Genomic DNA, 13662 nt, shown 5'->3' with positions numbered 1-13662 from the left:
GGGATAGGGCCCTGGTACACCTCGAACAAAGATTGTTCGGTGTACCCTACAAAGAGGCAGGCATGGCTAGGCCCCATGCGAATGCCCATAGCTACGCCTTGTATATGGAGGAAAAGGGAGGAGTCAAATGAAAGGTTGTTACGGGTAAGGACCAGCTTCCCTCTTAAATTACTATGGATCAGCCCACAAGAATGTTAAAGATGTCCTTAAAAATAAAAGTACTCAAGTTCAGATCGGGTTCAGTTTGCCTGTGGTTGATTAGATCTAAGCAATTCTTCACTGACCATGACCAACCATGTGTCGATTTATCCAAGTATAACTGAAGGAAATCACAACTCCAAATATCCTCCAGTGTGATGCTACTTTCAGCATCTGCTCCCAAAAAACAGACAGCCTTTGATATCTTCACTGCAATCTTAAGGGGCTATAGTTTCCTCTATTCTATCAAATTTTGCTATGAATCTGATAACCTAAACAGCCCAACTAGTTTTCTTGTTTAGCTAATATCTAATGTTGGGAGAAGCCAAGCAAAGATACAACTTCAGAGTTTCGAGTTTAGTTCAGTTTATTATTGTTATGTGCACTGAGTGAAAAGTTTTTTTGTTGTGTGCTATCCAGTCAGCAGAAAGACTATACATGAATACAATCAAGCCGCCCACAGTGTACAGATACAGGATGATGGGAATAATGTTTAGTGCAAGCCAAAGTCTAGTAAAGTCCTATTTAAAGATAGTCCAAGGGTCTCCAATGAGGTATATTATGTCAGGATAGGACCACTCTCCAGTTGATGACAGGATGGTTCAGTTGCCTGAAAATAGCTGGGAACAATCTGTCCCCGAATCTGGAGGTAGACACAAAAAACTGGAGCAACTGAGCAGGTCAGACAGCATCTCTGGAGAAAAGGAATAGATGATGTTTTGGGTCGAGACCCATCTTCAGGCTGAAAGTCAGAGGAAAGGGAAATGAGAGATATACACGCTGATTTAGAGAGATATGGAACAAATGAATGAAAGATATGCAAAAAAGTAACGATGATAAAGGAAACAGGCCATTGTTAGCTGTGGCCGAGGTGAAAACGTGTTACAGACAATGAGATTCAACAAGACGAGGTATGCGTTTTCACACTTCTGTAACTTCACATTCTGTCAAAGTGGAAATGATGTGCTGAAGAGCAAAGGTTAAACTACAATTCATGATGTGCTGGTTTTATCCAGCAGCCACAGAAACCCTGTTTCTCATCTCCAAGATAAGTTGAGTAAGGTCCTATTAAAGATAGTCCAAGGGTCACGAATGAGGTAGACCGTAGCTTTGGACCGTTCCCCCCCAATGTCATTCACATCACAATTGCAAGGTCCAAACTTTCTTAAATAAGAGCATTTCTGGTCCCACCTGATGTGCCCCTGGAAGTGGATCTTGTGCAATAAAGCCTCCAATACTTCTCAGAAGCTAATTTGATTATTTGTAATCTCTGGGAAGTGATGAACACTAGATATGAGACAGTGAAAACAATCAGCCTTGGACAAAATTCTCTTTCACCACTGAGTGTTGCACCAACTCAAATTAATTCAGTCTGCCATCATGGAAATCTAGTTCAATGGAGGAAAATAATAGGTAATAGTGATATCCATTATGTATGCTGGGATCCGTTATCAGCCATAATATCTCCTGAAAAAGTCAAGCTTCTTCATTGACTTCATTTGGATATTAAATTGAGGAAGGATTTATATTTGGATTTGGACCTATAGAAATTATAGGGTTTATAGCTGGAAATCTCTCAAAAACACCATACATTAGCTGAAATTAACCTCCTTGCCCACCACAGTTGCACAACTTCAACCTGCTGGTTTATTTAACATTTCACATACAGATTAGCACGCAGCAACTCTACTGCTGCACCACTGTGCAAAAGGCAAAACAGATTGTCAAAACTGAAAGCAAACAGAACTGATCTGTCCTTGAGACTCTTGAATGGCGCCCATAAATAAAATGTATTATTCTTTTTGTTTTGGGAAATGAAATGTGACAAATACGTGATGTGAGTGATAGAATTAGCATAGGTTAACATGATTAAGGTCATAATTAGGATTAATATAAGAATAAAAATAGTCCAATTATTTTGGATTTATTTGCTAAAAATGTACTCACCTAATTTTAAGAATGGAATTTGATGTATTATTTTTCCTATAAAAATCAATTTTAGCTTTTCTTTATCAATGTTTCTAGCAGAATATAGTCAGGCTCACACAAAATCTCATTTTTAATGAAATACTTCAAATTCTCAAATTATCATTTAGTAGCAGTCACTAATCCTTCATCACCACAACTGGATCCCAACACAACCTCCTAAACCCCCTCACCGAATGTCACAAGTTCTCAAAGATACTCAACTACTTAAAAGGCCAAAGAAAACTTGACGTACAAACACTGAATTCCTGTGTCAGTGGACAAAGAGGTCTTTGCTTATTCCAATTCCCTCTCCTCAGCTCAAAGTGTTTCACCTTCTGCTTAGTTCAAGTTTATTTGACAGGACATTGTGGACCAAAGGGCCTGTTCCTTTTTCTCCAGAGATGCTGCCTGACCTGCTGAAATACTCAGGCACTGTGTGTCTATCTTCTGGCCAGTTCCTGTGCTGTACTGTTCTATCGCATATGTTCTACGGTTAGAAGCATCAAAAACCGGCATCTGCTTTCCCAATTACTCACCTTGAGAGAACTTCTAAAGCCTGTGTAGAACTTATGTTAGTCAAATGAAACTGATAAACTTACACTGGCACTGTCCTTCAGTTCACTGAAGTTCCCTTAAACCTCTAAACCTAACAACTTTGGATGTCCCCAAATCTGGATACCTATGACTGGTAGGAGTTCACCAATGCCCTTCCATCCTTTGCAGATGCCATCACTAACTCTAGAAGCAGACCTGGTTCTCCAAGAAAGCTTCAGAAATCCTGGGGAAATATCAAAGTGTAAATGAGTTTTCCTTTCTCTGTGGAACACAAAAGTACAAGTAAGGGATTGCTGGTTGTGGAAAAGAGAGACTGGAAAAATCAACTGGTGACCATAACTAATCAAAAGGTCTACAATTAATGTGCTGAATAATGTTTCGAGATCAGATAGAACAAATTGTCATGAACCCATCATTGATGACTTCATTATAGTTTTGGTCAAGGCAAATCAGAATACACGTAACTAGCGATGTGTTGTTTCTATAGGAATAATTATCACAGAAAATGCAGCCTGTAAAAATACTGTAGATACTGTACAATACTGTAGACACTGCAGATACTTTATAATACTGTAGATGGTGTAAAATACTGTAGATATTGCAGATACTGTATAAGACTGTAGTGTAAAATACTGTATATACTACAGATACTGTACAAGACTGTATAATGCTGTAGTGTAAAATACTGTAGATACTGTATAAGACTATATACTGCAGATACGGTATAATACTGCAGATACTGTATAATACTGCAGATACTATAATACTACATATTATAATGCTGTAGATAGTGCAAAATACTGCTGTATAGATACTGTATAATACTTTAGATACTGCAGATACTATAACGTATATACTGCAGATACTGTATAATACTGTAGATACTGTATAATACTGCAGATACTGTATAATACTGCAGATACTGTATAATACTGTAGATACTGTATAATACTGTAGATACTGCAGATACTGTATAATGCTGTAGATAGCTTATGCTGTGTATGTAATTTTTTTTAACATGAAAAAGATTACAAATATATGACAAGCCAAATTCTGTACTTGCTGCATCTTAGTTGTGCAATTACCTTGCACCATGTAATTTATATCTAATAAAAAATCAGGTTTATACACGTGTAGGCCACTCACCATTAGCATCTCACTTGTAAGGGAGTTGACCAAGTCTGAGACTGAGGAGCGAGGTTCTGTTCTTCTGTCCAAATCATCCTGAGAAACCTGCCCTTGCACAGGAGTGGTGTTCACTGGCTTATTTCCAGTGGGCAACCTGCAAACGGAGACAGTAGTTAACAATCTGCCAATGAGCCTCGGAGAGCTAGGGTGATATTTTGGCCTGCTCCATTAGTAAATGAGTTTGGATCTCATTGCCTAACTTGGCTTTGACAGCTGCAAAAGATTCTATGCTGAGACAGCTCAAATTTCTCAAATGGTCCATGTCGTTCATAGAACTAAACATTCATTTTTATATATTAAGCATTTAATACTAATTAAATCAAAGCTTTTAAGACAAATAATAGTGAGAACTGTTGTATTATTTTGGAAATAATTGGGAAATATAAAGACCAGGAAGGAAGATGGAAAACAGACTGATGGAGGATTTATTTAACATTGTGCATATGAGTAAGCTACATCTATAATCTCCAACTATAGTAATGATAGAATTAGGATTTCAACCATTGATAATAATCTTGAGGCATAATTACACATCACAATTCAGAACGCCACATATACTTCATTGTTTATCCCCAATCCTTCAGCCTTCTACCCCACACCATTATTTGGAATATTAGGCCACTTTTTAAAATTGCATTTGTTCATGCTTACAGTCAAACAGTGTGAAAACAGGCCCTTTGGCTCAATTGGTCCACACTGTCCAACATGTCCCATCTACATGAGTCCCACCTGCCCGCATTTGGTCCATATCCTTCTAAACCTGTCCTATCCATGTATTCCTGGTATATTTCCTAGTTTTTAAATTTGCTTTTGTGCTTTATTAGTGTCAGATTTGGGATGTCTTGTCTTTGGGACTCTCCAAGAGTACATAATAAGCTACATTCCAACTTACCTGTAGCCGTCTGTACTTTGGTAAACAACCATGGAAGAATTTGCATCATTAATGGTAAATGGTTATGATTAACGCCACACCTTCTCAAGCCAAGTACAGCAAAAACACAGCTAATGAAAGCACCAGATAATTCATTGGCATTTGTGACAAATGTCTGATTTAAAACTCGCTAACTTCATAATCCTACTTTGAACATCTGGCCAATTACAATGTTTTATTCTTAATCTTACCAGCCTTCAATAAGTAGTGGCAGATGATGCTGGAATTATTTTAATCATGCATCTTACAAAGTGGAATCTTAAAACATGGATACGTGCATTTTAGCCCATCAAGTCTGAGCTGACCATTAATCATCCATTTACACTAATCTTACATTAATCCTTATTTTATTCTCAGAAATTGATGTTGGGGACAACAGATAATAAATGATAAACTATACCACATGGAAAGAATGAAACATTGCAGGAAATAAAGCAGGACTTTTACATTGGTGTGTCATAGAAGTTTAGAATAAATGTTTAAGTAAGGTTGTGCCAGTAATTGGCATATAAAATTGTCTTCATACTAAAGTGAAGTAGATGGGCCATGGACCATGGATCATGTGCTTTTTAACATCAATGACAAATAAACATTTGTGGTAGGTCGTGCCTTAATTTTAAAGTATGTAGAGGGGAGAAGAATATATATCAAATAGTTTACACAGTTAGCAGATAATTGTTGCTTGCGAGGCAAAGTACATCGGGAGATTTACAGTCAACTTTACAACCTAACCAATTCTGATTTTAAGTTGTTACTGCTTCATTTAAGAACAAGGCATGCTTCACATGCTGAATGTGGTCACTTTAAATAGAAAATTAGAAAAAAAGGGTGTGAGAGCGGGATAACATAGGGCGAGTTGTGAAGGGGTGAACAATGGTCTTGAAGAGAGAATGGATATAATACAAACACTTTCAGATATCATTCTCTGTAAATAATCAGATGGCTGCCAGGCCAATGGGCCTTTAAGGCCAAGATAAGTCTCTGAACTCCAAAGAACTTTGAAACTCAAAGGGCACAAGTTAGGTCCAGAAACGTGGCGACTCTTTGTGTCCTGCCTCGGTGAAGTCTCCTATTCTTACACTACTATCGTTGCTCTTTTGTACTTGTTTATGATTTTGCCTATCTATGGTCTTCAAAACAAAGAATTTAATTGTACCTAGGTACAGGTGAAAGTAAAGTGTCATTGAATTGAATTCATAGAATCAGTCCAGTCAGTGGGATGTGTAGGAAGGAAATGCAGATGCTGGTTTACACCGGAGATAGACACAAAGTGCTGGAGTAACTCAGCAGGACAGGCAGCATCTCTGTAGAGTAGGAATGGGTGACGTTTCGGGTCGGAACCCTTCTTCAGACTCAGTGTCACCTATCCATGTTCTCCATAGATGCTACCTGTCCCGCTGAGTTACTCCATCATTTTATGTCTATCTTCGGTATAAACCAGCATTAGCAGTCTCTTCCTACACAGCTAACTAATGATAGCTTTGGGTGCATTTATACAGATTGAGGAGAAGATTCGGTTATTTCCAAGCTGTACAATATTAAAAAGGTAAAAATGTTCAATTGTCTCTTTAAACGTAAAATATTAAATTCTTACAAACTCCAACCTTCCTGGACTTCAAGATTCCACATCTGGTTGGGAAATCTGCATTTATTTATCATTCTTGAGCAACAGTTTTATCGTCACAAGAAACACAAAGACAGCCTGAATGACAACATAATTTTCTGTGTAATTTTTTTGTTTAATTAAGTTTAGAAATACGGTGCAGAAACAGGCCCTTCGGCCCACCGAGACCACGCTGACCAGCGATCCACGTATATTAAAACTATCCTACACACACTAGAGACAATTTACATTTTTACCAAGTCAATTCACCTACAAACCTGGGCGTCTCCATACAGACAGCGTCCGTAGTCAGGATCTAACCCAGGTCTCTGGCGCTGTACGCTAGGCTACTTTCTGGAGACTATTTTATCTGTAGATGGCAGTTAGTGCTATTCAGGATTTCCCCTGTACTGACCCCTACTGACCATGTGTCACCTAAAGCTGGGCATCCTCAATGAACGGCTTGTCCTTTACCAAGCCATATGGTTGAAATAATTTCCTCTGTCTAAGAATCACATAAGGCACCAAAACTTCAGACTTTACAGATACAGCGCGGAAACAGGCCCTTCAGCCCACGAGCCCACGCCGACCAGCGATCACCCCATTCACCAGCACCATCCTCCACATTAGGGACGATTTTTAATTTACAGAAGCCAATTAACCTACAAACCTATACGTCTTTGAAGTGCGGTAGGAAACAGGAAAACCTGGAGAAAACTCACTCAGTCACAGGGAGAACGTACAAACCCTGTCCAGCCCAGGAACAGGCCCTCAGCTCACAATATCCATGATGCCGTTAAACTAATCTCACCTACCTGCACAAGATCCATATACCTCTATTCCCTGCACTTCCATGTGCCTACCTAAAAACCTCTTCAACGTCATTGTTTTGTCCGCCTCCACTTCCACACCCTGGCAGTGCATTCCAGGCACCCATCATTCTCTGTGTAAAAAAACTTGCCCTGCACATCTCCTTTAAACTTTGTCCCTCTCACCTTAAAGCTGTGCACAGCCTTGTCCAGGCGACAGTATGGTTTACCCCTCTAATTATGTAGGGTGCGTAATCTCCCAACATCTAACCTGAAATCATGAGGCTGTAGAAACGGTCTCACTGAGTTTTATTGCCGTACATCTGTAGTGTGGATTATACAAATTACATTTTAGTTTAGTTTAGTTTAGAGATACAGAGCGGAAACAGGCCCTTCAGCCCACCGAGTCTGCATCGACCCGCGATTCCGGCACATTAATACCATTCTACACACACAAGGGACAATTTACACATACACCAAGCCAATTAACCTACATACCTGTACGCCTTTGGAGTGTGGGACGAAACCGACAATCTCGGAGATAACCCACGCAGTCAAGGAGAGAACGTACAAACTCCTCCATACAGATAGCACCCGTAGTCGGGATCGAACCCGGGTCTCCGGCGCTGCAAGCATTGTAAGGCAGCAATTCTACCGCTGGGCCATGTTGACCAAATTATGTGAAACCTGTGCCTTAAGGGCCTGTCCCACTTGGGCGTCATTTACGCGACATCATTCACGTGTCACGACGCATGACATGCATTACGAGCGCGGGGAGGCGTGGTGGCGTAGGCAGTGACGCGCGGTTGCACGCGGCGCCCCAAGATTTTGGGATTCATTAAATCTTCGTGCGCCACCTGCATGAAGCGCAAATAACGCCCAAGAGGCTCAGGCACTTTACTATTAACAACTTCAATCAAACCCCCTCAAAAGCAGTAACAAGTCTTTTCAGCACTGGGACAACTATTCTGAATGTCTTCTCTTTGCACTTATATATTTCAGATAAGGTAGGTCTGGTGCACACAAACACACGTGGCAGACCAGAGTGGCTGTGATTCACATTCATGCCTCTCTCATTTGTGATGTCTTTATGGGTTTTTTTATCTAGCTGAAAAACTCTCAAACAAAACACCCTACATTGGCTTAAATTAGCTTCTTCGCCACCCCAATTGCATAACTTCAACCTACTGGTTCATTTAACATTTCACGTACAGAATATTAACACTTTTAGATTGTCTCTATCACCGCTTAGCTGACAGCAGTGGCCACATATTTAATATACTATTGATATCTTCATTGACCTCAGAGGTTATTTGTAACAATAAGTAGATCCCATGCCCTTTATTCTTGCAGGAAATGCCTGCTGCCTGAATTTCTTTACAGATTTGTGTAAGATCGGTGATTCAGACAATGTGATGTAACATATCTTCCACATACAGGCGACTCACATTTTATGGGGGAGTTCTTGAAAAGCAACGCATATCTCAAAAGCACGTAAATGAAGTATATGCCAGGCATTAATTTGAACGCGCTATTTCAATAATACGAGCACATAAATTATGTTTTGGTATTAATTAAACAAGTGCGTTATTCCAAAAACGCATCAATCAAACATGTGTAAATCGCGAGGTGCCTGTACATGTGAGATTTATTCAGTCTTGTTCGAAGGAACCTGGAAAATGTGTTAGAAATACAGAAATGTAAAAACAGTGCCTGTCCACTAATTTCAATTTTTTTGTGTTTTTATGACTGTTGGCAAATCGATTTCCCTCCTGGGATAAATATTCTATCATATCGTATTGCATAAAATTCAGAATAAAGACAACACCTGTCTTTATACTTCCTCACTCAACTCCATCCAGGGACCCCGACAGTCCTTTCAGGTTAGACAGAGGTTCATCTGTACCTCCTCTAACCTCATCTACTGCATCCAGTGTTCCTGATGTGGGGGATCCCGTACATCGGTGACACCAAACGTAGACTCAGCGGCCGTTTCGCTGAACACTTATGCTCGGTCCGCCTAGCCTACGTTATCTCCCAGTTGCCAATCTTTTCAACTCCCCTTCCCATTCCCATACTGACCTTTCTGTCCTGGGCCTACTCTATTTGCCAGAGTAAAGCTACACGCAAATTGAAGGAACAGCACCACATATTTTGCTTCGGTAGCTTACCACCCAGCGGTATAAACATTGAATTCTCTAATTTTCAGTAACATCATCCCCACCCCTCTCCCTCCTTGCCCCATTCCTCCTCCCTCGTCAGTTTTACCAGTTTCACAGTTCTACACATTGTTTCTCTTGAGACCACACCTTCTCTAGCCAACAATGGACCTACCAGGCAATGCCCTTCCTGAGGTTATTGGTGGCTGGACCCGATTGGTCCTGGTCTTTTCTCATCTCCAGCCGTTCACCTCCTGCCCCCCCCCCCCCCCCCCCCCCCCTCCCCCCCCCCCCTGCCTCTACTTTCCTCCCCCCCCCGCCTGACCCCCCCACCACCCCCCCCCATCCCCCACTTTCAGTCTGACCAGAAACATCACCCATCATTTTTCTCCAGAGATGTTACCCGACCTCACTAAGTTACTCCCACACTTTGTGTCTATCTTCAGAATAAGAATAGATGGACATACCTGAATTAGGTTGCAACAACCACTTGGAGTCTTCTCCTTATATTAAAAATATGAACCTACTTCACCTGCCCCAACAGATTCCTGTTATGGCTGATTTAAAATTTGCAATCCAACCCTCACAGAAGGCAAACCTGGCATCCTTTTGGACAACACTCCAACACATTGCTTCATAAATGAATGTGGCAGTATTGAGAAATGGGGTAGCAGAATCTATGCAAGGCCCAGACTAGCCTGGAGTGCCATGTGGAGGTCGGTGCCTCTTTATGTAATAGGTCGATGGGGTTGCACCAGAGCAATGAGCAGAGCTTCTGGCAGCAAAATCTTGAGGAAAAATTCTGCATGAATGGCTGCTTCTCTGGGACTCTATCGGCTGCTCATGTCCAAAATAGATACAAACTGTCTCCGTAAGTAGATCTTGGGCAATCTCACTGGTAGAGCCGCTGGGAAGCCAGAGGGGTGTTTGCACGTTCTCCCTGTGACTGCATGGATTTCCTCTGGATAAAACCGATATCCTCCCACATCCCAAAGGCGTGCGGATTTATAGGTTTATTGGCCCTCTGTAAATTGCCCCCGAGTGTGTAGGGAGTAGATGTGAATGTGGGATAACATGGAACTAGTGTGAAGGGGTGACCGATGCTCGGTGTGGGCTCGGTGGGCTGAAGAGCCTGTTGCCATGCAGCCATGCAAAAACTAACTAGGCCGAGATCACTCTTGTGGAACATTCCAAACGATCGGAAAGTGAGAACAATCTAGACCTTCATCTAGCAGTTCAGGCACTTACATAAGATAATTTATTTGAAGTGAATTGAGAGAACTGAAGCCATCAGCATCGGTCCTTCTAAACTCTGCATGGATAAGGTCTTGGATGGCAAAGTTAGTTCTCACATGGTCCCTTGGTTGCCTGTAATACTTCCGAACCCAAGTTCACCTCCACACCATCCAGTGAGCAAGTGATGAGTGTGCCGTGATCCAAACAGAAAGTCAGCCCAGACTGCGGACAAATCTTTGAGGAAACAAGGAAAGTTCCAGTAAAGGAGACAGTGGGACTTCATGATGCTGGGTGATAGGGCTTGTTGGAAAGCTGGTCATAAATGGACAATATCCCCCTCAGCTCTCCTCTCCGAGCTTAAAATGAACAAAACGGTCTGATGAAGGGCCCCAACCTAAAAATTCACCTATCCATGTTCTCCAGAGATACCTCCTGACCCATATTGTGTCTTTGATCTAGAGTGAAACTGTGCCTGGATACTGCACAGCAACCAGTACATGTTCTCCAAGATGGGAACTCATCATTATCCATACACGTTTAAAGTGGAACCGCATGCGGCTTGTGTAGCACACAGTATGATAGAGCATAGAGTGGCAAAAGTAACTTACCTCATCCTATGTTCTCACAATGTAAATGGGATATAGGTAATGGGGTTGGGGAAAGTAAATAAAAAATAGTACATGAATAATGTCACCTTTGGATGGGGGAACATCTGCCCAAGGATAAATGTCCCCCAAGTTGGCCAACGTCTTATAAAGAGCGTTTGTTCTCAAAGTCAATTCCGGACTCTGTGTGAATTATTGCTGTCCACAGCTCCATGTCAAGTATGAGCAAGGAGCCCGCTGATCACCCTGATGGTTTGTGCATGTGGAATTTTGGTTCTTTAAACAGGAGTGTATCAGTGGTGGAAAGGTTGGTCAAAGCTGGTTGTACTGTCAATAAACAAGAACTGATGATTTTCATTAGGCCATTGAGTTTGAAAATCATACTGGATATTAATATTTGAATTCCTCTCTTGTTCACTCGATTGACAGGAGTTTAATGGTCAAACAATATTATTTTTGGTAACAAAATCCGTTGCAGAAAGTCTGGGGTCAAATTTCCCACGGGATTTTAAGAGGCCCAGAAATGATCACAAAATAACCTGATTGGGTTCATTTCTTACACACGTCACTCTGTGTTGAATACATCCTCAATACACGTATAAAGCTTCAACGAGATTACAAGAAGGGCTTTGTGATGCTTCAACAGACTAAATAATTCTGAATTCTTGAGAAATCTGATGAAGGGTCCCGACCTGAAACATCACCCCTGTCTCTCCTGAAGCTCTTTACCCATGGTCGCCAGAGATGCTGCCTGACCCGCTGAGTTACTCCCGCACTTTGTATTCTTTTGATGAAAAGAGGAACCATCATTTGAAGGTTCAACTAGCCATTGCTTCACAGACCAGTTGGGATTATCATTTGGTGTGTTTCTGTGGCCTCATTATGAAATTTTGCTTCTGGCAAACTTACAAATCGATTGACGGATTCTTTGAAATTATGTTTAATATTTTTTAAACATCTCTTGAATTAAAAAGACAATTTATGGCATAATGTTCTCGACCTACTTTGGTTAAATTCCTAGCAGATTCGCTTCTGAGAGAAAGCAGCCAATACGTCAGAAGCAGTTCTACTTGGAACCTTTATGTGGCTATCATGCTACGTGCTATCAGAGGATTGAGGACATCCTTTGTCAGCATAATGGTTCTCAAGTTCTGGCATTAACACAGACAAAGACACACATAGGTACACACACACACAGGTACACATACAGACTTCTTCTGTTATGCAGCCAGAGAAGGGAACACAGGAGGCAGGCAGAGGTTAGTCGGTATTAGGATTCATCAACGTTTGATGATTGAGAGGATGATGATGAGACACAATGAAGAGTGGAAAAAGAAGGCAAGAGAGTCAAGCTAAAGAGCAACTGAAAAGAGGCATAATCAAATCATTAGCATCTATTCACGGCTAGTGCTGTAAACAGGATTTAATGTTGGTTCGTACAGCTTCGGTTAAGGTGATGAAGTCTTTGGGTCTGAGAAAGCAGTCTGTAAGCAAAGCAGAATGTTTTTAAACAGTGTGGGGGGAGATAGAGGGGGTGGAAGAAAAGTACAAAAATAGAAATAGGCTGGAGCGAGAAACAAAATTGCAGAGTTTCAGACACTGAGGAGTCACAGACAGGTGGAGCAGCAAGTACTGGAACAGCTGACGTTTAACCACAATTAACATGGACAGCTGGAAGAGGAAGCTACAAATAAAGGAAAAAGGCAGGATTGAGAGAAAGATTTTGCTTGCAGGATTTGAAAAACAATTAAACATATAGGTTTACAGACAGCTTGAGGGATGAACAGATACCATCATTCTTGACCTAGGACACCTGGAGGAAATGTTGCATTTAGATACAGGTGGAGCCAGAACACCACATTACCTCTGCAGTTTTGTAGCTATTCAAAGGGTTTAAAATTCTAATAGCATCACTCAGCCTATAAGAAAGAAATCATTCAATAAAAAATAAATGCTTGCAATCTATATAATTAGCAGAGATATTTAATCAGAGGATACTTTGTCCCTTAACTTATTTTTAAATTACCACATAAATCTGCAGAGAGCAAACAGTGAGGATGGTCAGTAGCATGTTCCATGTTGTATATGCAGATTGTATCATTTAAGCTTCATTATAAAGACACTGTACAGTGTTGCCTTGCAATGAGAGAGGAAAAACATCAGTTCTTGTTAATCTCTAAGTGGAGATAGAATCAGCAGTAAAATCAGTCTCAACATAGTCAATATTCTTATATTGGAGCAGCCCAAATTATATTGGAATTAAATCATTGCTCTCCTGCCTATGCTCCATAAATATTTGACATCAATTTGCTGTGTAAATGAAGAACGGGCCGCATTTACAACTGTATCATCGACACAGAAAAAAACAATACCTCCGTAGAGTCACTAAATGTCTGTATCATCAGTGTAT

The 13662-nt window shown here is 40.9% G+C and overlaps 1 protein-coding gene across 3 annotated transcripts in view; it reads right to left on the bottom strand.

The window, feature by feature from the left end:
- The window catches only part of syt7a (synaptotagmin VIIa), a 383396-nt gene that overhangs the window by 31708 nt on the left and 338026 nt on the right, over positions 1–13662 (bottom strand). For all 3 annotated transcript variants that reach the window (XM_055649546.1, XM_055649547.1, XM_055649548.1), the window contains one exon: positions 3868–4003. In XM_055649546.1, coding sequence (XP_055505521.1) covers positions 3868–4003 — 136 coding nt within the window. The remainder of the gene's footprint in view (positions 1–3867; positions 4004–13662) is intronic.

The sequence above is a fragment of the Leucoraja erinacea genome, chromosome 18 (assembly GCF_028641065.1).
Source record: "Leucoraja erinacea ecotype New England chromosome 18, Leri_hhj_1, whole genome shotgun sequence".
NCBI lineage: Eukaryota > Metazoa > Chordata > Chondrichthyes > Rajiformes > Rajidae > Leucoraja > Leucoraja erinaceus.
The sequence above is the reverse complement of the archived record's forward strand: the minus strand, read 5'-3'. Positions and strand labels throughout refer to the sequence as shown.